At 55.0% G+C, this 23986-nt stretch overlaps 8 protein-coding genes across 8 annotated transcripts; 5 read left to right on the forward strand and 3 right to left on the reverse strand.

Moving 5' to 3' along the window:
- Positions 1-1075: 1075 nt before the first annotated feature.
- Positions 1076-3165, forward strand: PG997_010263 (AMP-binding enzyme; the record flags this gene model as incomplete). The annotated part of the gene is made up of 3 exons (XM_066814578.1): positions 1076-1082; positions 1187-1941; positions 2014-3165. The coding sequence occupies 3 exons, from the start codon at positions 1076-1078 to the stop codon at positions 3163-3165; spliced, it is 1914 nt and encodes a 637-aa protein (XP_066666540.1).
- A 562-nt stretch (positions 3166-3727) lies between these two features.
- On the reverse strand, positions 3728-5229 carry PG997_010264 (uncharacterized protein; the record flags this gene model as incomplete). Its single annotated transcript, XM_066814579.1, has 2 exons — positions 3728-4176; positions 4215-5229. 2 exons carry the CDS (start codon positions 5227-5229, stop codon positions 3728-3730), a joined length of 1464 nt encoding a protein of 487 aa, XP_066666541.1.
- A 1512-nt stretch (positions 5230-6741) lies between these two features.
- Positions 6742-7521, reverse strand: PG997_010265 (short chain dehydrogenase; the record flags this gene model as incomplete). The annotated part of the gene is made up of 1 exon (XM_066814580.1): positions 6742-7521. The coding sequence occupies one exon, from the start codon at positions 7519-7521 to the stop codon at positions 6742-6744; it is 780 nt and encodes a 259-aa protein (XP_066666542.1).
- Positions 7522-9776: 2255 nt separating this feature from the next.
- On the forward strand, positions 9777-11035 carry PG997_010266 (uncharacterized protein; the record flags this gene model as incomplete). The annotated part of the gene is made up of 2 exons (XM_066814581.1): positions 9777-10513; positions 10579-11035. 2 exons carry the CDS (start codon positions 9777-9779, stop codon positions 11033-11035), a joined length of 1194 nt encoding a protein of 397 aa, XP_066666543.1.
- A 1399-nt stretch (positions 11036-12434) lies between these two features.
- On the reverse strand, positions 12435-13982 carry PG997_010267 (uncharacterized protein; the record flags this gene model as incomplete). The annotated part of the gene is made up of 5 exons (XM_066814582.1): positions 12435-13026; positions 13090-13466; positions 13541-13611; positions 13663-13719; positions 13772-13982. The coding sequence occupies 5 exons, from the start codon at positions 13980-13982 to the stop codon at positions 12435-12437; spliced, it is 1308 nt and encodes a 435-aa protein (XP_066666544.1).
- Positions 13983-15516: 1534 nt separating this feature from the next.
- PG997_010268 (uncharacterized protein) lies at positions 15517-17199 on the forward strand (the record flags this gene model as incomplete). Its single annotated transcript, XM_066814583.1, has 5 exons — positions 15517-15558; positions 15620-15712; positions 15768-15837; positions 15903-16075; positions 16123-17199. The coding sequence occupies 5 exons, from the start codon at positions 15517-15519 to the stop codon at positions 17197-17199; spliced, it is 1455 nt and encodes a 484-aa protein (XP_066666545.1).
- Positions 17200-17932: 733 nt separating this feature from the next.
- PG997_010269 (uncharacterized protein) lies at positions 17933-18433 on the forward strand (the record flags this gene model as incomplete). Its single annotated transcript, XM_066814584.1, has 1 exon — positions 17933-18433. One exon carries the CDS (start codon positions 17933-17935, stop codon positions 18431-18433), a length of 501 nt encoding a protein of 166 aa, XP_066666546.1.
- A 431-nt stretch (positions 18434-18864) lies between these two features.
- On the forward strand, positions 18865-21416 carry PG997_010270 (uncharacterized protein; the record flags this gene model as incomplete). The annotated part of the gene is made up of 7 exons (XM_066814585.1): positions 18865-18967; positions 19025-19065; positions 19123-20055; positions 20123-20605; positions 20677-20856; positions 20900-21035; positions 21106-21416. 7 exons carry the CDS (start codon positions 18865-18867, stop codon positions 21414-21416), a joined length of 2187 nt encoding a protein of 728 aa, XP_066666547.1.
- Positions 21417-23986: the final 2570 nt, after the last annotated feature.

Here is a 23986-nt window from a genome sequence, read left to right on the forward strand (position 1 = left end):
CGCTCCTCTTCAAATCAATTTCCGCGTCAAGTCAAACATCAGCCCATCAGTGCGCCATTCGTGTGAAGATTCGTCACTTGTCACCTATCCTTTTTGCCTCTCACCAAAGCCAGCAACATGGACACTGGCACTCCGGCACAGCAGATACGCCCTGTCTCTGTTCTCTATGTGCCGCCATGCTGGACGCAATTGGCTTGATGATGGTGGATGGATGCCACCTACCCCGCTTTCGCTTTCTTCAGTACTTGCAGCACCCGCCAAACAGTCTTCCGTCTGGCCCTGGACGTGGACTGGGTCTTATATTGACATGACTTCCCAATGGGTGTTTCCTTCCCGAGTCGACCTCTTAACTCCTGATCCGCCGCTTGGCATTTCTTGGTTATGTCGTCTGATATCTCATGATATGTAGACGTCAACCGTTGCGTTCTTTTCTCGCATTGTTCCGCTCGACAGGGAAAAGCCCGAGAGGGCCATGATGATGATGCCCCCGTTCTGATATTCCTTTTCATCACGCACAGACTTGTCTGGCGTTGCCGCGCTCGACTAATTTCTTTCGAACTCTAGTCCGCTGAAGAAAGTAGGTACATCATATGCTTATCCCAAACATTTGGCTGCCGGTGCCGCCGTAAGCTGCACCTGGCTGCTTCGTGGCTCGTCTTCGCTTTGGTATGCGCAGGAAGATCCTTGTTGATCGCCTCCAGGAGTGCAATCCCCGTGGCTCGCCCACTGTTTTGGGTAACTAACCCACCCCTTCTAGTCCGGTCTCAGCCTGTCTGTTCCATACCCACATCCGACGTCGTCTCCATGTGCCATGAGCCTATCGTGGCAGGCTAGGTCACACCTCGGCTTCGCCCGTTTGCGGGTGCAAGTCAGTGAGGTGACGCTGTCTAAGACCAGAAATTGGATGCTATCTTAAATCCCATTACCTGGACACCTCTCATCTCTTTCTTCTGAAAGTCTATTCCCCCTCGTAAATACCCAGAATCTTGTCAAGTTCGCCAACATGCTGCGAATTGACCTGTAGCTCGCGACCTGGCGTGGATCACGATACAGACCGACTTAAGATAATCCGAAGATGCCCAGTAAGTCTTTCACCGCCATCAAATATGTGATAGGCGCCGATATACACGTCTGTATCGGCGAGGTTCTCGTGCTGCTGCTAATGTAGTCTTCTCCGCGTCAACAGTTCCTCTGGGGGTTGCGATACCCGCCGCCGTCGCCGGCCTGGCCTATTTGAACGCGAAGACGGCATTCTGGTATGACATGAGCCTCGTCCGCGGCTTCCTGCCGGCGGCCATTAAGAACACATGGCGCGAGCACTACGACCGAGCGAATAACTTCTACAAACTCGAAGACCGGGCCCAGACCAAGTCATCCGCGAACCGGATATTTCTTATGTACGAAGACCGAACATGGACCTACGCGCAGTCCTACGACATGGCCCTCCGCTACGGCAACTGGCTGCAAAAGAAGTACGACATCAAGGCGGGCGACATTGTGGCTATGGACATGATGAACTCGGATCACTTTGTGCTGTTGACGTTTGGGCTGTGGTCGATCGGCGCGAAGCCCGCGTACATCAACTACAACCTGACGGGCAAGCCCCTGACGCACTGCGTGAAGGCGGCGGGCACCACCCTCATGCTGGTCGAGCCCGACGTGGCGGACAAGGTCGATGACGATATCCGCGGCGAACTCAAGGACCTACGAATCGAGCTGCTCACGCCAGAGCTGATGACCGAGATAGAACAAACGGAACCCACACGGCCGCCGGATGAGTTGCGACAGGGCCAGCTTGCCCGGGATATGGCCATATTGATCTACACCTCCGGCACCACGGGATTGCCGAAAGCTGCGGTCGTGGCTTGGGGTAAGCTGACAATGGCCGGTACCATCGCAGCCGGATTCATCAATATGAAACCAGGGGATATATTCTACACGGTAAGCGCTGAGTTGCAAGATCCATCCTATCTTGTAGCTTTGTCATACTGATCATGGGATTGCCACGTTTAGTGCATGCCGATATACCACAGTTCGGCAACCATCATGGGTTACTCGGCTATCCTTGAGGCCGGCGCGACCTTTGCGATTGGGAGGAAGTTCTCGACGAAGACATACTGGAAGGAGGCGCGCAAGTTCAACGCGACCATGGTCCAGTACGTCGGCGAGACGTGCCGGTACCTCCTGGCGGCGCCACCGCAGCTGGACCCCGTAACGGGCGAGAACCTCGACAAGAAGCACCGGGTGCGCGTGGCGTTCGGCAACGGGCTGCGGCCGGACGTGTGGGAGAAGTTCCGGGACCGGTTCGGCATCGACACCGTCTCCGAGTTCTACGGCGCGACCGAGGGCTTCTTCGCGACCTGGAACTCGACGCGCAACCCGTACGCGGCGGGCGCCATCGGGCGCAACGGCTGGCTCTTCGCGCTCGTGATGAAGACGCGCCTCGCCGTCATCGACGTGGACCCGGACACGGACCTGCCCGTGCGCGACCCCAAGACGGGCCTGGGCCGCAGCGCGCGCCGCGGCGCCGTCGGCGAGCTCATGTTCGTCATGCCCGACGACTCGGCGGACCGGTTCCAGGGCTACTACAAGAACAAGAAGGCGACCGACAGCAAGGTCGTGCGCAACATCCTCCGGAAGGACGACCGCTGGTTCCGCACGGGCGACCTGGTCTCGTGGGACGGCGAGGGCCGCATGTACTTCCACGACCGCATCGGCGACACGTACCGCTGGAAGAGCGAGAACGTGGCGACGACCGAGGTCGCGCAGGCCATGGGCGCGCACCCGGCCGTCGTCGAGGCCAACGTGTACGGCGTGCAGCTGCCGCACCACGACGGGCGCGCGGGGTGCGCGGCGCTCGCGCTGCAGCCGGAGGTTTACACGGGGGCGGCGGCGGAGAAGCAGCAGGAGCTGATGAAGGGGCTTGCGGAGCATGCGCGCAACTCGTTGCCCAAGTACGCGGTTCCGATCTTCTTGCGCGTCGTGACCGATATGACGGCGCAGACTACGGGGACGAACAAGCAGCAGAAGCACGGTCTGCGCGTGCAGGGCGTCGATCCGGAGAAGGTCGGGGGTGACGAGCTTTGGTGGTTGCGTGATGGGGCTTACGTCAAGTTCGGACAGAAGGATTGGAATGAGCTAAATGGAGGTCGTGTCAAGTTGTAAGAGATGGGATATGTAAGCTGGTAGAAAGAAAGAGGGGGCATACGTGCGACGACATCCAGCAACGATCTACCCACTGGAAAGACGAACGATACATTGCGCGATCTACCAAGAAAAGGCTGGCTGTATATACGGAGACGTACCTTAATGGAGATGGGTGTATATACGAGTCGGCTGATCAAGGTGGCAGCTGATATATAAATACCCATTGAGGCATTGGGTGGGCAGCGTTTGGTTACCCAAACTGATTACGAAGTTGGATAGATTAGCATATGCATTTTAGACCATTACGCCATGTTACTTGGTTTTGTGTTCCGGAACGTGATTAATCCATTTGAATTGATCGGTTCTATGTCTGACACTGGTTCAGCTGTACCACCACAGCAACATGCCCACCCAGTTTGATCCTGGCAAGACAGTACAACCCGAAAATGCAACCCGACCTCGCCCTACAAACATCTCCATAACCACATCCTCTCAAGTTTTACAAAATATACAGCTTCAAACTTCTCGATTCCTCCAATCACGGTGCAATAAGTTTCGTACCATAGAATATTGCGTCTGGCTATCTATAACCGAAAAGGACATATCGCCCACCCACTCGCCCACAACACCCCCTGGGTCCATCCACCGTCCCCATTCCACCATCCCCGTCCTTGCCTTCTTCCTGTGCCGCCGCCGTCGTCTGCCGCCGCCCAAACGTCAATACCTCGAACGCGTGCCGCCCCAGCCCGTCGTGCACGGCATCCACCCACACCCAGCGCCGCCGCAGCCGCGCCGCGACCTCGTCCCAGCACGTGAGATTGCGCGGCACGACGTGGTACCGCCACAGCTCCCGCAGCCAGGCGCGGTCGACGCCGTAGAGCGAGACGGCGCCGACGAGGAGGAGCCAGAGGAGGAAGTCGGGCTCTAGGTCGTCGTCGTCACTCTCGTCCTCGCTGCTGGCAGCCGAAGAAGGGGATGGGGAGGGAGAGGGGATCTCGAGAGACCGGACGCAGGCCTCGAATTTCCGGGCTAGGTCCGGGTATCGCTGGGGGTAGAATGGTGATGACCCCCGTCCTCCTTTGCTGCTGCTGCTGCTTCGTCGCCTGTGGTGAGGGGGCTGCTTCCTTGTGCCGCCGGCGACGGTAGGTTCATGGTCGTGGTCAGAATCACCAGCAGTGCCAGCCGCAGGCACTCGGCGGGGATGGTGGCGCACCGTCCGCGCAGAGCGACAAGGCCGCACTGCGACTCAGACACAAGGTCGCGAAACTCGGCCTCGGCAAGGGGTTGGCCCGTCGCGAGCGCCGCGTTCAGCCTGCGGGAGATCTTCTGCTGGGCGCGGAAGATGGCTAGGAGGCGCCCTTCGTCGGCGCCGATGAGGGTCTGCAGTGTTTTACACGGTTGCAGCGGCAGCCGCGAGATGGGCTTCGTTATGAGAGGTGGGGATACAAGGGGATACCCGAATCTGTAGTCGACGCTTTGCTGTTGACCCAAACAGCTGTCGTCATATGGTTCGTACGACGCTATGTCATGATAGCTAGGTAGAAATAAGGGCTGCTCGCCGCAATAGAGGGACCAGAGCACGTCGACTCTGCGCAGCTTAGCATACAGCGCGGGATTCTGCCGGATCCTTTTCATGCCCCCGCGCAGGCGCACCATCTGAGTCAGGCCGGCCACATGAGCCTGGAGCGCCCTCGTGTCGCCGGCGAGGGTGCTGAGGATGACAAGGGTCGCGACGACGGATATACGGCTATCCCGTAAGCTGGACGACGTCGATGTCGCCTCCTGGTCGTCGTTAATAACATCTGCAGTCGGCGACGAGACTCCGGGATGGCCGTTTGTGGGGTCAGTGGAGGTGGGGGACAGGCCTTCTCGAAGTGAGGCCAGGGTTTTGTTCATGTAGTGCCCCGTCCTGGTGCTTTGATGGCAGCCCCTTTTGGATTTGGTAGGACCTTCCTCCCACATGGCGGAAGCGACGAGGAGCACCGAGTGCAGATAGGCCTCATCCTCAAGCAGCCATGCCATGTTGACGGTCTGGGAGGGCTCAAAGCTGACGCAGTCTTGAAACCGATGCGTAACCGTCATTTTGAATGTCGTCAAAACTTTGCGCGTGCTGTTAGCTACATATTATTGAAGTTAAACGGCAGGAATGTCGGGTCATACATACACCGCTGCAACAGCTCGAGCGCGGCACGATCTACTCTGTACGCAAACGCAGCCAACGTCGCCTTCAGCTGGGATGGTTGACAGCCAGTACATGCCGGTTTTATTGACCCCAGTGCTGATGCTCTTCTGGGCTTCGATTGGCGGGCAGCATGTTGAGCTTCCGTTTCCCGGTCATCTCTGGATGGGTGATTGGGTGCAATCACCTGCTGGCCTTTTGGACTGGCGGGATTGACCTTCCGAACCCCTATTCGTCGGTTCTTCTCTTTCACTAAGCGGATAGTCGAATCACATTAGTGGCGGATTCTCTCTGGTCCCCCGGCTTGGGAGAGGGTTGGGGAACTCAGGCGTACTGCAATGACTCCTGATCAGTTTCCGATCCGAGGCCCTAGGCTTGCCCTGGGGACCAGCCAAAACAAAAGCGAGTTCTCGCATCTTCCTTCTTTCTGTCTTTAGTGATGAGACGGTTTCGTGGTTGTTCCGGAGTGATTTCCATAGGCTCGACCTCTTGCCGAATGCGGGCATCAAAAGGGAGAAAAGGGGCCTTCGCTAACGGGTTTCGCTGCCGGTCACAGTTTATCCATCGGGGCAGATCTGCGCAAATTGTGATCGGACAGCAAGCATGGGCGAACACTGATAGAAACTGTGCGACTAATAAACCGTGCCGCCGTATCTAATACGGGCACGATTGCAGTCAGCGCTCGTGTTTGCGCGCGCTGGGTTGGATCTTATCGTCTCGTCAGCAAAGCCAAGCTGCACTGCCGCATCGTGACTACGCCGTAACGGGCATAGGCCGTGGTGAGATTCACGTCCGGCTGCGACTGAGGTCCACCCGATTGTTTCCCCCTTTAGGAAAGACCTCGACGTTGCTGTTCTCCACTCCCGGTTCGGTCATCACAGCGACGGGTGATTACTAACCGCTAGGATTATGCTGATGACATGCCTGGCGATTAACTGTTAAAAGTTACCGGTATTCTCCATTGATACTAGAACATAAGATACCTGAGAGCATGCACGTAAGAAAAAAGAGCATATGTAGAATCGATACGAACAACAATAGGAAGTCCACCACTCTTTTGGTCATATTACTATCGGCGGTATCTTGTGTAACCAAAAACTGCTGTAATAGTAACAATGCAGTACAGAACTGTAGAGACATCTTCCATGAACTTTTCATACCAACGGAGTCATACGCCATGATGCTCTCGAGAGTCCAGGTCGTCAAAGACGTCCCGACGCCAGCTGACCTCAACCAAGCAGGCCAACCTGGCATCGCCAGAGGTGCCACCAGTGGCATTGAGTTGGAAACTGCCCATGTTGTGCTCGATCACGGCCTCTCGAGACTAGTTGTCACAGCACGGTACCCAGTTCGGGGACATGGCCACCGTCTACATGCTCGCGCAAAGCCGTCATTCGCGTCAGTTCCGTCTGAACTTATGCAGCGAGTCCGCCGTCGACCATCAGGACCTGGCCGGTGATGTACGACGCCTTGGACGAAGCCAAGAACGCAACGGCCTCGGCGATCTCGGACGCCTCGCCCCAGCGCTTCAGCGGCGTCACCTCGGTCGCCGCCTCCAGCAGCGCCCGCGTCGGCGTCTCCAGCATCGGCAGCACCATCCCCGCATTGATGACGCCCGGACCCACCGCGTTGGCGCGGATGCCGTGCCCGGCCTCCTCGTGCGCGAGCTGCCGCACCATCATGACCACCGCGGCCTTGGGCGTCGCCGACAGCGCATCGCACGGCACCGTCCGCCCCACCGCGCTCGTCACGAGCGCGACGAACGAGCCGCCGCCGCCCTGCCGGAGCACCGGCACGCCGGCCTGCGCGATGTGGAAGAAGCCGATCACGTCCGTCTCGATGACGCCGCGGAACGACGCCGGCGCGAAGTCCGCCAGCGCGCCCGTCTCGAAGACGAGGCCGCCCGCCGACACCACCGTGTGCACGCGCCGGTACGTCGCCACGGCGTGCTGGAAGACGGCGTCGACGGACGCGCGGTCCGTCACGTCGCACGCCACCGCGCTCGCCTGCCGCCCGAGCTCGCGGAGCGCCGCCACCAGCGACTCGGCTTCGGCGGGGCGCGTGCGGTAGGTGACGACGATGTTGGCGCCGCGCTCGGCCATCAGGCCGGCGCTGGCGCGGCCGAGGCCGCCGGAGCCGCCGAAGATGACGGCGCAGCCTTCGGGGAAGTCGGGGGTGGTCACGCCGAAAGCCATGGTAGTTTCGTCTCGCTGCGTTTAGAGATTGTTGATGGGTGGTGTAAGGTGTGCTTTTGGGGTCGAAAGGTTCTTCAGTTTCTCTTCCTGCCAATATTAATAAACAGAATGGTTCGTGGGCCGACGCAGCTCCCGGTGACTCGGGCCCCGTATAGACATCCTTCTATAAGTATGTGAGAAGTCGTCTTGGCGACTCGACACCAGACCTGAGCGGGTCCGGGGAGAGCACCCCTGTTCAAGGGAGGGTAGTCGCCTGTAGTTCCTCCGGCACCCCGGTACATCACCAAGTCCACTCCTCGTGTGTCCCGTAATTACCACGTGGAGCGACCCCGACCATTGCTACTGGTCGTAGTAATCAACTACCTAGTCAACCCGAATAGCTGCACCAGAAATATGCCACCTATTAACCCCCATCGACTCTTGTATTATTCTCTTTTTCCTCATTGATATCACTGGATTAATCTGTGGAATACTCACGCTGTTCGTTTGGGTGTATCGGACGATTGACTGAGTAGTTTATTCGTACGACTGTGAGCTGTGATAAGGATAGGGGACTATCCTGCTGGCTGTTGGTTCACACCACGCCTGCCATGCACCCCTTGGGGTGTCGTGGGAACTACATATGCACATCATTCCGCCTTGTCTATTACAGCAACAGCCATGACTTGTTAATACCGCATGAACCGGTGCGTCTTTGATTCACCGCTATGCAAGTTGATTACGGCTTACGTACAGCCAGCCAAGAGTCACTGGGATCGACCGTGTATGATACGATACTTCTATACTAGAAGTAGCTGTTGACAATAGGGTTCACTGCCGGACAGGGCGCCAGCGGCAAATAACCCCCTTTCAGCTTTGATCACACATTATGAAGTCAGTGATTTCGTTGCAGGATTCCAGCCCCATACGCCAACCACGCCGCGTTGCTAGTTCTCGCCTGATGGGAGGTTAGAGGAAACAGGGAACGATTTGAATCCGCACGTCCGTGTGGTGCGAGGGGTGTATGTGTAGCACTTACAGGTCTTCACCCGACTACCACTCCTTCGGATTTCAAACGTTGCAGTTTGTCTGGCTCGCTTGCGTGGTGGTTCCCACCACTGAAACTACCTGCAGGAGACCTGCCCGGTAGATAATCAAACCTTATTTTCAGCACCGGCACTATGCAGTGGATACGTACCGAGTCTTCTAGGTATAGCACCATCTTCGGTACGGCCCTCGCGGCCGCCTGGTTCCTCCGCGGAGGATCTTCGACCCTGTAAAGCGGTTCTCTTCAAAAGTCTATTCCACCCCCACCTCCACCCCGGCTCATCAAGGCCGTCTTATCAGCTAATGCTCCGTCATATACATACTGCTGTACTTGTGATGCCGGTTTTAGACCGTTGATACCCTAGCTGTAAAGCGTGATTGGGTGGACAGTCCCTGTCCTGTTCCGTTCGGAACCGTAGATCACGTATGGTACCGCGGCAGCTGGTGAGTATCTGCTGCGCCGGCTGGGAGGGCGATTAAAGACTTTGAAAAGAAGCTTTCGTGCATATGCTATGTATTAGATTGTGGTTATCCCCACAGGTCTAATAGGGATCGATTAGTCACATACGTGAACAAAACGGTTCGCCCATAGACCCCTGAGTCCTTGGATATGCATCCAGACACCGGTGTGAGCTCATTGGCCGGGCCTCTAAAACCGTTAGGCACCCAGCGAGTGCTGCCATAGTACGTACATACATGACTCGATATGATATGATACTACACGTAACCATGGACTGAGCATCAGGGGCGGCTGATTAAACCTAGGCCGGCTGCTCCCAGGTGGCCACCCGGCAGGCGATCGGGCATCACAAGGGGGAAGTGATAGTCGTCGTACTTGGGGTCCTGCTATATCTACAGGCCATATTGATGGTTAATATGCATCGGAGGAATTCTCAAAAACAGCTGAGAATACTACTCTAATAGATACCTGCGCGCAGCAACACGATGACTGGTCGTGGAAACGTATGAAAGGCTTTGTGCCAGGGCCCTTGAATAGGGTATATCATGATTCCATATAATTTCCGGGCGCGTGCATATGCGTAAACAATGAAACAGGCATGGTTTTCCTACCCTTATAATAGCCCACGGCCCGTAAAACCCCATCGCTCTGGACCTCTGAAGTCCAGTTTACCTCCTAGACAATTGTCGCGACGGATGACCGTTTCCCGACTAATCGACCGACGCACTCCTCGACCACCAGAGAGTTCTGGACAGGCAGCGTCCGCACCATGGTGTATGTGTTCCCGATCGAGCGGGACAGCCAGAAGGCTATCCTCGGGGGCGCCGTCGTCTTCTCCTTGCTGCCGACAACGGCCGTTGTCCTGCGACTAGTGGCGCGGTCGAGACTGCAGGATCGCAAGCTTGATCTGAGCGACTGGCTCATCGTTTTGGCATGTGTGAATTTGATCTTCACAAGACGCCAACAAGAACATCAGTCTCTAACGAAACACGCAAATCCTTTAGATCGTCGCAGTCGCGTACCAAGCACTCGCAGTCGCCTGCGCCGTGGTCGGGGGATGGGCTACCACATGAGCGAGATCATGGCGGTGCCAGAAGCCGGGCCGGACTCGGTGACCCTTCTCATGAAACTGGTGACCGTGGTCGTCATCTTCTGGTCGCTGAGCCTCGGGCTGACGAAGCTCTCCATCCTCGCCCTGTACACCAAGATCTTCTCCATCGGGAGCTTCGTCCTCATCACGCAGGCCTGCGCCGTGTTCGTCGTCTTGTGGTCCGCGGTCCTGTTCATCGGCGCCTTCACCATCTGCACGCCGGTCGAGTACAACTGGGACAAGTTCGCGGTCGTGGGGACCTGTGGCGACATTAGGATGTTGTGGGCTGTCACTGGCGGGCTTAATATCTTCTCGGATCTGGTGGTCATGCTCCTGCCCATGCAGTATCTTTACGGCCTGTCGCTGCAGCTTTACAAAAAGATTGGATTGATGGTGACCTTTGGGATCGGGCTTGCGTAAGTTGGGCGACTACTGCTTTCCCTTCTTCTGAGTGAGCCAAGCTAACACATGGATGATACAGAGTCTGCATTGTCAGCGCCGTCCGACTCGCCGAGATTATCAAGATCGACATGACCGACTTCCCATTCTCCGGCGGTATTGCACTCATGTTCAGTGCCCTGGAGCCCTGCCTGCTGGTCACTGCCGCATGCATCCCGCTTCTCCGCCCACTGGTGTCTCGAGACAACTCGACGGCCGGGGCCAGCAGCAGCAGCTACGCCAGAGGCAATAATACCATAGGCAGCACCGGAGCCCATCACTCCGCCTCTCGGAATGCGGGGTTCTCGGAACTCCAAGACGACGACGGCTCGACGAGACAACTGCGCATGGGACAGTCCCAATATGCTGGCGGGGCAAGTGCGGCGGCTGATGGCAGTTCATTTGATTCATATAATGGAGTGGATAACCATCACACCGAGTTGGAGTTGAAGAACATTAGGGTAAAGAGGGACTGGACGGTCGAAGAATCCGTTGTTTAACCTGGGTGGTAGATCGAATTTCACCGCTATTAATGTATTATATATGGTCAACTACGGACGTAGACGAAAAGCCGCAAGTGTATGTGTGCTACGGGAATGAGAGATTGATGGATCAAAGCTTCGATGGCTGCGCATGGCTCACACACTGCAGCACCAGCGCAGAGTAATGAGACTCCCTCTCTGGGGTTGACCTGCTTGCCACGGAGTCGCAGTCTGAGGTCGATTCGCATGCAGGAAAAAGAAACTCATGGCGACATTCCCTCAAAATGCAGAAAGGAAACGCTGTGGCATTCAATGAAAAGGGGTTTCTGCGTTATGATGCTGCTGGTGAGGGTGTGGGAGGTTGAGCGTGTGCCTAAGATGTGACCCTCGAGACATTGCTGTCGTCTTGGAAATTGGCTACAAAATAAGCAAGAAAAATCAATCGCCAAGTTTTGTTTCGTTTGAAATGAGTAGGAAAAAATGCAGTTGAAAAGAAACAGCAAGAGGAAAGGGACATATGGGCATCGGCATCAAAAGGAAAGAAAAGGGAAGGGTAAAAAGAAAAAAATGCAAAAAAGCTAGGCGTCCTGCGTCAGGATCGAACCGTACGAAAAACCCATCCGGAAACACGAGCCCAGGCAGGTTTTATCTGGCCACCGACTGAGCCACTAGGGCTACTTGTATAAGAGTTTGTGGTTGGAAACAGAGGCAGTTATTTTGGCATATGTACCTACCTCTGTGCCATTTGATTGTTGTTGTTGCCTGAGGGACGTCCCCCACCAAGCTACTCACAATTTCTGAAGCTCGCCCCCCTTTTCACATTCAGCTCATCAGCAGCTGTCACAACACGAGGCCTGCCTGCCTGCCTGGTAATTATCAGTGCGCTTCAGCGGCCAGCCTTGGTCTGGCCTACCTCTAAACTAGCAGTACATTCATGTCACCATCGAATGGGCTGCCACAAGCCAAGGGTTTATTCTTGTCGCTACCGTTCTAGATGCGTGGTATGCAATATTTAACCCACGAGCTGTAACAACGTCAGGCTGTTCGTCCCCGTTGGTCATGGCCCTCACCCAACTGCCTAAAACCACACCGCAGTACAAATATGTCTATCAGATAAGGACTTCCATTGGGCTGGCTAGCTATTTTTGGGACAAGGTTGTTGGAGCCACAGAACCACAACTATGGCATGGGCGTGATACTGATTGTGCTTTTGGAAGTGCAAGCCTGGCAAAAAATCTGGGTTCCCAGAAAATTTGATACGGGAGCAAAATTCCTACCATGAAGCTTACGAGGCACGCATTTCATAAGGAATTAAGCTTATTTAAAACAGCATCTTTCTCTCTTTTTATAAGATAATCACCAACTGATTCGTTTAGCGAATCAAACATTGAACTATCTAATCAAGAATAAAATCACTTTACAGCGCTCTGCCAGTATAATCGACCCTGGTCTCATGCGTCACGCTGATCCCATGCGCTGAACCGAACGACCTTCCATGAGCCCTATGCCCTTTCCCCGAGCCGTCAGTATTCGAGTCGACGCTGCTCGAATCCGCTCCCCCAGGATATCGCGGTGACGAGACAACCGTGTCGAGTCCCATCTTCTCCCGGTTCCCAAAGCCGGCCGCAGCCTCCCGAGTCCACAGCTTTTGCTCATCCTCGTCCAGGTACCTCTCTTCAATGGTAGCATACGGATCAGACGACAGCTTGGTACCCGTACCACGCCGCTTCTTATTCTGCTCGACCACGGTGGACAGCGGAAGCGAGGGGGGCTCGGACGACTTGCGGCCGTAGCTGCTGCCCAAGCTCGCACCGAGCAGCTCCGGGAGATAGCGGACGAAGAAGGGCTTGAGGGCCGGCACCGTGGCGCAGATGATGCCGGCGTTGACTTCGATGTAGGACCAGACGAACTGCTCGGCCACGTCCCAGCTGTAGTCGGGGCTGTGCATCAGGGGCGGCAGGATGACGGTTCTCTTGATGGCCGAGGCGCAGACACTATTTTGTTCGTATCTGTCAGTAAGAGGCATCTCTAATACCTAGTATGCTGCCGGTACTATGAAGGTATACACTTACAGGCCACCGGTGGCGAACAGCATCACCAAGGATACCTTTTGCCGCTTCGACATCTGCAGCGGGTACACGACGTGAATCGGTATCAAGAGGATAATGACGTCCATGATGATGTTCGAAATACTGAGACCCATGTAGACGGCCTCCTTATCCACACACGTAGCGTCAGTGATAGTGATGTCCCACGCCGCCTTCATCGGCTTGCAGCTGAAGATGCTGACGACCTGGTACGCGAGGGCATAGGCCGAGACGATGACGATAAGGGTGATTACGGCGAACCGGAAGGACCTTTGCGGAGATAGACGCAGGTACAAGAAGAGAATCGATAGCTTGGAGAAGATGACGCTGAGCGAATACGTCATGGTTGCGGCCGTGCTGTACTGTATAGCGACCGCATGCTCTCAGCAAAGTGTTCGCCGTCACCATAAGGGGGTATGATTAACGATGTACGTACTGCTAGAAAATAAGGACTGTAGTCGGCCACCGTGACCTGCCAGAAATGCCTCCCAATGGCAATACCGCACACTGTCGTCCATTTCAGCGCGAACCAACCCTGTGTGTCGATGTTAGACTTACTCTGGAATGTTATTCCAAGAAAGGCACATGTTGTGAAGGCAGCCAAAACCACCAAGACTGTGGCAGTTTGTCAGCAGACTGGCAAAATAGCCGTCTCCGGATCACTTACGGTCATCAAGACCAAGTCCACTGCGTACGAGATGTACCCTCGTGAAGATACGAAGGACGACGGTAATCAAGGCTATCACAGTGGTGACCACACCGCTGACCTGCACCTGGTAGGCAATGCTTGGCCAGTCGGAGAGGTACCTCTGTTCGCCTGGGGGCGGCTCTGTCATGTAGGCCATGCCCCTTCCCGAAGTGTCGATGCCCGTGGACATGGTGGAAAGGCGAGTTTGGTTGAAAAGCAAACCGCGAGAAGGTACTAGAGGTTAGGGAACGGCAAGAAGGATAAGCAAGAAACGAGTGGATGTCGAAGGCGTTATCGGCGGCGCCTTGACTTGGGTTTTAATTCTTCCGCGCAAGGCTTTTGCGGTTCTTTATAAAGTAATCATGCCTGCCGGTTCTGCAAAGTACAGTCAGATGCAACCTAGGGGACAAATTGCCGAGAGGGTGTGTATGATTGAGATGCATAAACAAGGGCCTGCGACACCGACTCTTCTTGTGCGTAGCATTGACAATTACCCAACCTGCATAATAGGATGTCGGCTACCGAGCTTTTAAGACTATCCTTCACCAATATCTACAAGGTTTTCGTTCCTCCGTATTTGATTACAATCTAGCTCTGTCGTTGACGATTTGGGGGATCTTTTTGAATGACACCAGATTCACCAATTAGTCATAGAATGCCATTATACCTTCTGCATTGCAACGCCTCCATCTCAGGGACATTGGACGCATCTCAAGATATAGGACGCAAGTAGCATGCCAACAAGCCTCAGTATGAGGGCTCATACCCCGGTCGACCTACACGTTTGGGTCCTCCAGAATCCGGGTCGGCTGTAATCGCACTTTTCGCTACCACATGCAGACGGAGTAGAGCAAGAATAAGACGTCTTGAAAAAGTCCCCCACGTCTTTACTCAACCATCATGTTGATCGATACCTATATTTAGGGCTGGTGCAACCCCCATGCGCTCCCGGAAGGATTCCGTGCGACCCCCACCCCTGGCCCACAGATTAGCGGCCCCTCGACTGCAACGTGGAGTATCATCCGGGGCCGCGGCACGTTCAAGCGAACCAGTCGCCAACGGGGAATTACCAGCCTTGCGGCACAGTGTCTGGTGGAGAGGTGCCTGGACTCCGCTTGAGGTAATATTTCCCGCTTGAGGATGAAAAATGCGCCGCGAAGCGGGATTAGGATGTGCAGAGTCGCAGAATCCTCATTCGATTCAAGCTGCTCAAGACAGGATTAATTAGCGAGTCAGCGTTCTAATGCGTTCAGGATGAAACCCTGGTTTGTTGTGGCATAGAACTTCTACGAGAGCCGCACTAGAGGGCAGGACTGTGACCGGCTCGACCCATACGCCTGGCATTTAATCCTCCTAGTTCCCACCATAACCGACGTGTCAGTACTCGAGGTCAGTGCGAGGTCTGGGTAGAACCAGATAGTCAACCTACGAATAGCAAATGGATTGTGAGCGAGTAACAACTCATTCACATGAAACAGACCACCAGTTCGTGGAGAGTTGCAACTGGTGGGCACCTGTCATTTGCACGTCATGGGCAGTCTCCCGATTGGGTGATTAAAAAGGGGTATTTCCCGACGATGCATGCATACCCCTGTCTTCATGTGCCTCGTCCACTTTTCCTTTCTGTTTATATATCCTGTGACCCCTACTTGGCCATGTTGCTGCATGCTGTGCAGCTGTTCTTTGATCCAGAGTAAGACATTTTCTACTCAGCTCAGTTCACCATGTTCACACTTGCTGTAGTGTGGTATTCAGTTGCAGTATTGGTATGTATTTCCCATCTTGGTATCTAAGTTGCACAACACTAATATCTTGTTTCCTGTGTAGCTACTGGCATACTGGATAATCACATGCATATACAATCTTTACTTCCACCCTTTGGCGAAATACCCTGGGCCCCGTTTTGCTGCTGTATCGCAGGTAAGCTTCGACAGCCATCTGTATCTGCCCCTGATCAGTTCCTAACACAAGGTAGTTGTGGTACGCCAGTGTGTATACCGGAGGCAACTGGCCTTTCATCATCGAACAAGCCCATCGCAAATATGGTAAGACCGTCATCACGCGTACCGCACGTACTTGGGGCTAATGCTAATGCTATTCCCACTTGAAGGTGATGTCATCCGCATAGCTCCGAACGAGCTATCCTTCTGCACGCCCCAAGCCTTCAAGGACATCTACGGCGCCGCCACCAAGACCCGGAAACTCTTCACCAAGTCGGAGCTCTTCTACGACGCCGGCAAGGATACCAATATCGCCTACGAGCGAGACCCGGACCAGCACGCGGTGCTGTACAAGCTCTTCGCGCCCAGCTTTCAACCCGGGCCCTGAAGGACCAGGAATACCTGATCCATAACCATGTCGATTTCTTCGTGCAGCAGCTGGACCGGTGGAGTCGGGAGCTCTCCTATGTGGACGTCAGCAAGGCCTTTGAGTGGCTTACCTTCGATATCATGGGTGAACTGGCCTTTGGCGAATCCTTTGGTGCCGTCAAGAACGGCGAATCGCACACCTGGGTCTCCATCCTGCTGGGCGCCGTCTACTCGACCAGCGTCGTCCAACTGAAGAAGCGCCTACCGGTCCTGGAAAAGGTCCTGCCGTGGCTCGCGCCCAAGAAGGTGCTCGAGGAGTGGGCGCAGCACCAGGCCGCGACCCTGGAACGGGTCAACAAGCGGATCCAGATGGACGAGACGATGGAGCGGACCGACCTGCTGACCCACCCGATCCGCTCGGGCAAGCTCAACGCCGCCGAGCTCGCCAACAACGCCCAGGTCCTCCTGACCGCGGGCGCCGAGACCAGCGCCACCACCCTGACCGCCGTCACCTACCTCCTCGCGGCCCACGCCGGCGTCCGCGCCCGCCTCGCCGCCGAGGTCCGCTCCGCGTTCGCGAGCGCGGACCAGATCACCGCCGCCGCGGCGCGGCCGCAGCGGCTGCCCTACCTCAACGCCGTCCTCGAGGAGGCCCTGCGCATCTTCCCGCCCTCCCCGCTGGGCCCGCCCCGCGTCTCGCCGGGCGAGACGGTCGACGGGCACTTTGTCCCCAAGGGCGTCTACGTCGCCTGCGACACCTACAGCCTGCACCTGCACCCACGCAACGCGCCGGCGCCCCGCTCGTTCCACCCGGAGCGCTGGCTGTCGGCGGTGGCGTCGGACGAAAAGAAGCCGTACACCGCGGCCTTCAGCATCGGGCCGCGCGCGTGCTTGGGGATTAGCCTGGCGTACATTGAGCTGCGGGTCGCGCTCGCCAAGATCGTGTTTGCGCTGGATTGGGAGATCGTGGGGGAGCCGTTCGATTGGCCCGCGGCGTGCCGGCTGACGCAGTTGTGGAAGAAGGCGCCGCTGCAGGTTAGGTACACGCCCAGGGAGGGGTATGCTTCTACCCCAGTAGACAATGCCGTAGTGAAATGAGGCCGCCGAGGTGATGTTGCGGTATTGGCGAGAGAGGACGGTGATTTGTTTGGTGCTGAAGTACCCAGCTTCTCGCTCTTGAAAGGGGAGGGATGATGTTACATTTGAGCCCCCAAAGGGGACTGCTGCAGATATTGTTAATCAATGTTACATTTGAGCTGATCCGGTAATCCTAGTCGGGCAGTATAACGAGTGCTCCATGCGATGGGATGTAGGTATTGAATATATTGGCATTATCGTGACTGGAAATTGGATTCAATGGCACAAATCCAGTAGGACTTCAGACATCTGCGTCTAGAGCAATAAACGTGAAACAAAATGGGTGATAAGGCGCGTCAGTAATGTGACATATCCAAGGGGGACGTGTGATTTGTTCTGCCGGCTAAACGTGCGTCCCCCGTAGCCACCGTACCGTCGAAGCGCCCAATATCAACCCCTGATTGCGCACCAGGATTGGGCAGTTGTGCGATGCAGTACAACCACACAGCTGGCCAGGCGCCAAAACCTACCTGTTACCTAGCATAATATTCATGCGACATACTGGCGCCCTTTGGCCCCTGCATCAACTTGCTACGGATGTTTATATGACCTGTAGTATCCCCCGCCTGTTGACAATACCATCCTTCATTATCAACTTTCGCCATATTGCCCGCCTCCTTATTCCTGGCCAGAATCTCTCTGAGTACTGCGGTCGCCATCGCCGGCGGTGTCTTTAGGAGCTATGGCGAACATAATGTCGATGTTCGATGAGATCGCGAACGATTCCTCAGCGGGACAAACCTGCTTGAGTACCGACTCCCATGAACTCGCTATCCGAAACTACGTACTCCATTATTTTGGGTGTCTCAAATTTGCTGCAAGAGACAGATTCTTCGACCCGATGAACCCCCGCTGGCATCTGTATTCCGGCCTGTGGGATGTGTCTTCAGCTAATCAAGGCGAGGCCGAACAGGACCCCGACGCATATAGGAGATCCTGGGAGTCAATCTGCCTCGCCGAACTGGAGTTTGTCGCTCGCCTAAGGAATACACTGGCCGAGGACTCTGAGGAGAGGCATCTGGTGGATCACTTGATTGCCAGCCGAGCAGAATGCTTGCCAAGTCTGCGCGAGAATGCTCGAAATAGGGGCGTCGGTTCCTTTGCCTTCAGCAATGAGCCAGAGAACAACTACCAACAGAACAACCGCCCGACCCCGGTCGAAGCCTTTGTGGAGGCCTCCTTGATGTTCTTCTAGGAGACAGACACGGGGTTCAGAGGTGTCGACATCATACCGCATGCAATTCCTGGTGCATTTCCAAATCAATACACAACATTAGACAAGTTACTTTCCCCTTTCTTTGACTGGTTCATGAAAGGCCTACCCCCTCCTGGATCACCACATTACGTCGAGAGCATGAATTACTTTCACATTCCATTTAACAACATAGATGTGAGATTCCCGCGCCCCGTGAACCAGTTACCCAGACCCGAGCTAACCTTGGCCTCTCATGACTAGTGGGCAGAGGTAAGTCCTGAAAGATTGATAATACATGCAGTATGTTCAAATTCGAGACTAATGGCCGTGGCCAGACTGCAATAAGAAATTATTCTCAACGGGAACAAAAGCCCTCCGGGATGCCGGTTCCCAGCCACCAGCTCATGATATATGCTAACCAAAGGGCGAAAATGGCCACAAGTCATCCATACGGGCGCAACCGCTTCCGAGGAGTCGAGGAGGTCAAGCCGTATTCACGGCGTTTGAGTCCATTGTCATCGATTATCGAATCAGGTATGCCCCCACAGAGGTATAAGCCTGACTAGAAATTTTATTTAACAACCTACACAGATACTGGCACTGGCACCAGCACCCAGGATGTGGTAGTTTTCGTAAGTTCTGTTCACGCGACACAACCGTGAAGAATTTCCGCTGATACGATGTCCAAGATGCCGTATCTACACTGGGAAGCCTATTCGCGACGACAGAGGTACGAGAAGGTTGTGGATAAGGCCATCCGTGACTTTGAAGAGGAAGAAGAGAGAAAGAGCAGAAGGGGGCAAGAAGGGGAACTACACAGGCCAGACCAAAGCCGGCACTCACAGTCATCATCAAGCTCGGTACATGAGTCGATTGTGCGCGCTTCGAGCTCGTCGAGAGAGGCAGACACGCCTCCACCAGCCTCAACGGCCACTTCCGGGGAAGCTAGGCTAGCCACGTTCCTTGACCGTTTTGACAGACCACGCCCTTCGCCTCCAGTGGACCGGAATGGCAGGGTTTCGGTCCAGAACCCCCTCCGTCAGTACCTCCTGGATGCTGCGCGACTGTTCCAGGGTATGGCAGAGTACGGGGACAAGTCCGTGATCGAGAAGTACCTCATGTCGAATAAACCGCTGCATCCGAGACGAACGCTGGGGCAAAGCTACCACTGGACCCTGAAGGATGGCGAGGACGACAGCCAGAGCCAGGTCCTCTACCGCGCGACCAAGCCACGGGCATTTCATCTGCACCATCCCGGATCGGAGACAGGGCCGGAGCACCACGACTTTGCGCTGACTGGTGATTGCGAGAAGTGCAGGGAAGACAGCCACAAGTTCCCCAGCATCGTCATGGTGGATCAACTGTGGATGTGGATTCTCAATTCTCGCACCGTCATCACTTGCTTTCCGGGCCAGCACGGCAGCAAGAGGCACGAGTCTTCCGGTGTGGACAAGAGCATCCGGGCCAGGATGCAGAGCTCGAACAGTCGACTCGGCTCGGTCTTTGAGCTCGGATTGGTCGTCATCGACGAGTGCTCGGCCGCCCTCTTTGGCGGGGCGAAGGACGCTACCGATGGCCAGCCCGAACTGGTCAATGTTTTCTCCGCAAAGATAGGGAGGATCGTATGTCACGAGCATTGCCCCTTTTTGATCAGATAAGGAAGAAAAGGTAGAACTAACAAAAATACAGCGAAACCGTCAGCAGTTTTTGTTCAAGCAGTTTTGGCAATGGGCCACCAAGATCGAGAGGAAGATCCAGGCCGAAGGCAACTCGGCGGACGTCAAAGTCCCGCTTAATCTGTTCACGGAGGGCATGCTCATCCGGGAGCTCAAGGACATGATCGAGGAGCTCGGCATCATGATCCACACCATGAGGACGCAGCGGGACGTCGTCCGGGCCTACATCGCCAATGCAGAGCGCGTGCTCGACCCGCTCAACGACTTCCGGAGCAACACCCAGCGGATCTACGTGTCCCGCCACCGGAAACGAAATCCGCTGAGCGGCGCCCTGGAGGAGATTGATGGCGATAACGAGGAAGAGAAACAGCGTGCTGCGCAAGAAGATAGGTTCTACAGGTTCAGGAGCCATGCCGATGAGTGCTCTGCGAAGATCCGCGCCCGCGTTGAAAGCTTGGAAGGGCTCAGGGAAGCAACCAATGCTGGCGTGGAAAGCGTGAGAAGCCCCAATCCGGGATATGTCCCACGTGTTGACGACTGCAAACTGACAGCACTGGTACCAATTAGGTGAAAGATCTGCTCGAGTTGAAAGGTCAACAGGCCAGCCTGATCCAGGCCAGGAGATCTACCGCCCAGACCGAAGAGGCAATGGCGCAAACCAAGGAGACCATGGCCCAAACCAAAGAGACAATCGCCCAGACCGAGGAGACCGTGTACCAAGGCCGTGTTATACTTATGTTCACCTTAGTGACTATCATATTCGTAGGTTTCTGCTGGGGACAAGCTACAGGATGATTCTGTCCCAGTCTCGGCTAACGTTAGGCCATTGAAGCTCCCACTCTCCTTTATGTCCAGCATTTTCGGGATGAACAACGTCGAATTCGGATCGGGCGCCTGGCTGATCCATGACGAGATCGTGTACATGGGTAGGATTCGGCTTTTCTACTACATCTAAGGGACTATGACTATGGGTGACTGACAGTTAACAATACACAGTCGCCGTTTCCGTGAGCGTCATAGCCGTGAGTCTCGGTCTGGCCTTTAACGCCTGGTTGCGTGCCTTCTTCTGGTACCTTTACAAAGTCGCGACGGCGCGGGTCCTGGTATCGACGGGCCTTTACGGCTTCTGGCTTCGCTTCGGCGTGCCGGCCGAAACGCTGGAGACCAGGGGCAACAGAACGGCGGACGGTTTGTTCCGGGATGCTGCGGCCGCCGTGAGGGCGGAAACTCGGGCAGAGCACACGCTTGCTCCTCCCCCAGGGATGCAGCCGCGACGACGCCATTGGGCAGAGTCGCAAGGCGGTTGAGGAAAGCACGGACTGGAGCCCCTGATCCTGAGAATGGCGCAGTTGTGGGAAATTGATATTTTGTCTGGAATTTGAGGGGCGTTTTTCCCTGGCAAGTGAAGAATGACTTGCCCAACAGGCGTACGGTAGCGGCAGTGTCGGTCATGACGATATATGGGCTTGGCAGCATCTCCATCTCGTTAGTATTGCCCCCGGGAGTTCTTGATTGCATATATATAAGGTAGTTATATAGAAGGTGTTGCACAGCAGAGAGCGTTAGATAATGTATTATCTGTTTATCCATATCATGCCTGGCGTGCTACTTGAACTAGGCACCTTTGGAAGTATGTAGCAGCTGGTCCTCGAAGTCGCCCCTCTTCGTCGAGCCGGCCCACGTAGTTGTGCCCCCTTTAAGTACCGTTGTTGCTTCCCCCACTGCAACCGGCCTGCGCACTCCGCACTGTTTTCTTGGCCATTGATATTGTCTCCAATGCACCAAACACTTCCCCGTGGTCAGCCTCTAGTACATGACCAGTTTTTCGTACTGCTGAAATCGCGTCGATTACTGCACTGGTAGCAGCTAGGACACCATCCTCGTCAATCGGTTCTGTACAGTTCGTACTAAGTTGTGCAGCTTCTGCACTCAGCAATGCACAACTTCCATTCAGAAATGCGCAATTAGCCTGCAATTCTGCACATACCAACTTTAGTGCTGTACACCTTTTTATTGAGCATTTCCTTGTCCCAGGCTCGTTTTTGCCTCAAATATCCTGCGTCGTCGTCAGAATTGTCCAGTGTGTCGACGAGGAGACTATTGCATTCTTTCAGAATCCCGTCCGTCCGGGCATTGAGCAGCTCCCTGTTGGGATTGCCTCTGATTCCACGGCATTTCGAACACCCAAAGTCTTCGTACTTGGGCGGATTTGCTTGAGCCTCGGGGGTGCCTGCAGAGGAGACGTTGGTTTTGGAGCAGGATCTTTCACATCATTGCTGATGGAAGAACGATTCCTAACTCGGAAACGCTTCACGAGAGGATGATTCCGTAGCGAGTTCCAATGCATTTTGTTGTTGTCCAAGGAAAGCAAGGATGAAACAAGAGGTAGTTGGAACAGAAGGTGACAATTGGACTCGAGTCCAGAAGGGTTTTAATAGCTGAGCGTGGGCGTATGAATGCTGTCGTGTGACCTATCTCCGTAAAACGCAGCTAGCATACTGCAAGTCGTGGACGGTTCGACCAACAAGGTCATCAAGTGGGCCAAACCTGCGCTCCTTGGAACCTTGATCTGGCGGGGCAATATGAGGAACCTGCTCGTTACCCTAGCCCAACCATGATTTGCACCAGTGGGATTGAGTGGTGGAGCGCGGTACGTCGGTGCATGTATGTGTAGATCGTGGATCACACAGGTAATGTGAAATGTTAACGTGCTGTCTTAGGACCAGCACATAACGGTGACAAGAGGACCGAAACAGTTTGTCCGCCGTGTAAGCCGCCGTGTAAGCTCAAGCCAGCCACGGCCCTGGTTGTGAGGGAGAAGAATCGGGGCTTGACCCAAAGGCATCCCGGGGAGCGATCCATTAGGCCCAACCAAGCCCAGAAGGCACAGTTCTGGTGGTTGCGGCGATGTGCGATTGACGACATGACCAGAGAGGCGGCACACTCGGCGTAGCCATGTGCAGACAACAGGTTGGAAGGGGGGCTGGCGACGAAGTGAAACCGAGTCCTCTGGTGTTGCAGCTGAAGAGGTTACCCAGGTTCGGACTCCACATGTGGTAGAATACAGGTAGCAAGGTGTCGTTCGGTCGGAGATAACAACAACAGTAACGGCAAGCTGTCGTTTTGTTTCATGTACCCCAGAAACGTAGACGTATGTAGCTTGTATACTTGTCTGTCGTTGAACTTGGCGGAGGACGGAGAAATGAAGAAGAAGAAGAAGCAGAAGAAGAGAAGAGATCAAGAGAGTATTTCTCGGAAAGAGTGGTACAAACACACAGGGACACAGATTGGTAGGAACACAACACACACACGCGCATGCGGGAAGGGAGACACTTTATCTGACATAAGTGACTTTATCGTAGCGGGTTTGACGGACGACGAGAGAGTGTTGTAGCGACGGACGACGAGAGGGTGTTGTAGCGACGGACGAAGGTACTAGGTTCAAGGCTTGCGGACGGCGGTATTGTTCCGAGGACGACGTTGATATATGGAGAGTGGCAATGATTTTTTGCAGCCAGCAGGGGACAGAAGTCTGACAGACGACGGTACAAAGTTCATGCTTCGACGGATGATGGTGATGTTTTGAGGACAACAGTGCAGCACCTGACTACTTCATGATGCGGACAATCTTTTGGGCAAGTTCTGCAATTCCGGGGAACAAGCCTCGAAACCAAGCAGCCAAGCCGTTGTGAGAAGTGTATCAGCCTTACACAGGCCCAAGCGCTGAAAGACATCTGGCAGATGTGGCTGGTGCTCAGGGGCGGACCCAGTCCTGACAATCCAGCAGCTGAGACCCATATGAGAGGCCCGGTGCGATGGGGGAAACGGATCTGAGAGTCGAAAACTGCATGATCTATTGCCCACGATTGATGTTGTA

The sequence above is a fragment of the Apiospora hydei genome (genome assembly GCF_038363865.1).
Source record: "Apiospora hydei strain CBS 114990 chromosome Unknown utg000007l_segment0_segment0, whole genome shotgun sequence".
In the NCBI taxonomy this organism is placed as follows: Eukaryota; Fungi; Ascomycota; class Sordariomycetes; order Amphisphaeriales; family Apiosporaceae; genus Apiospora; species Apiospora hydei.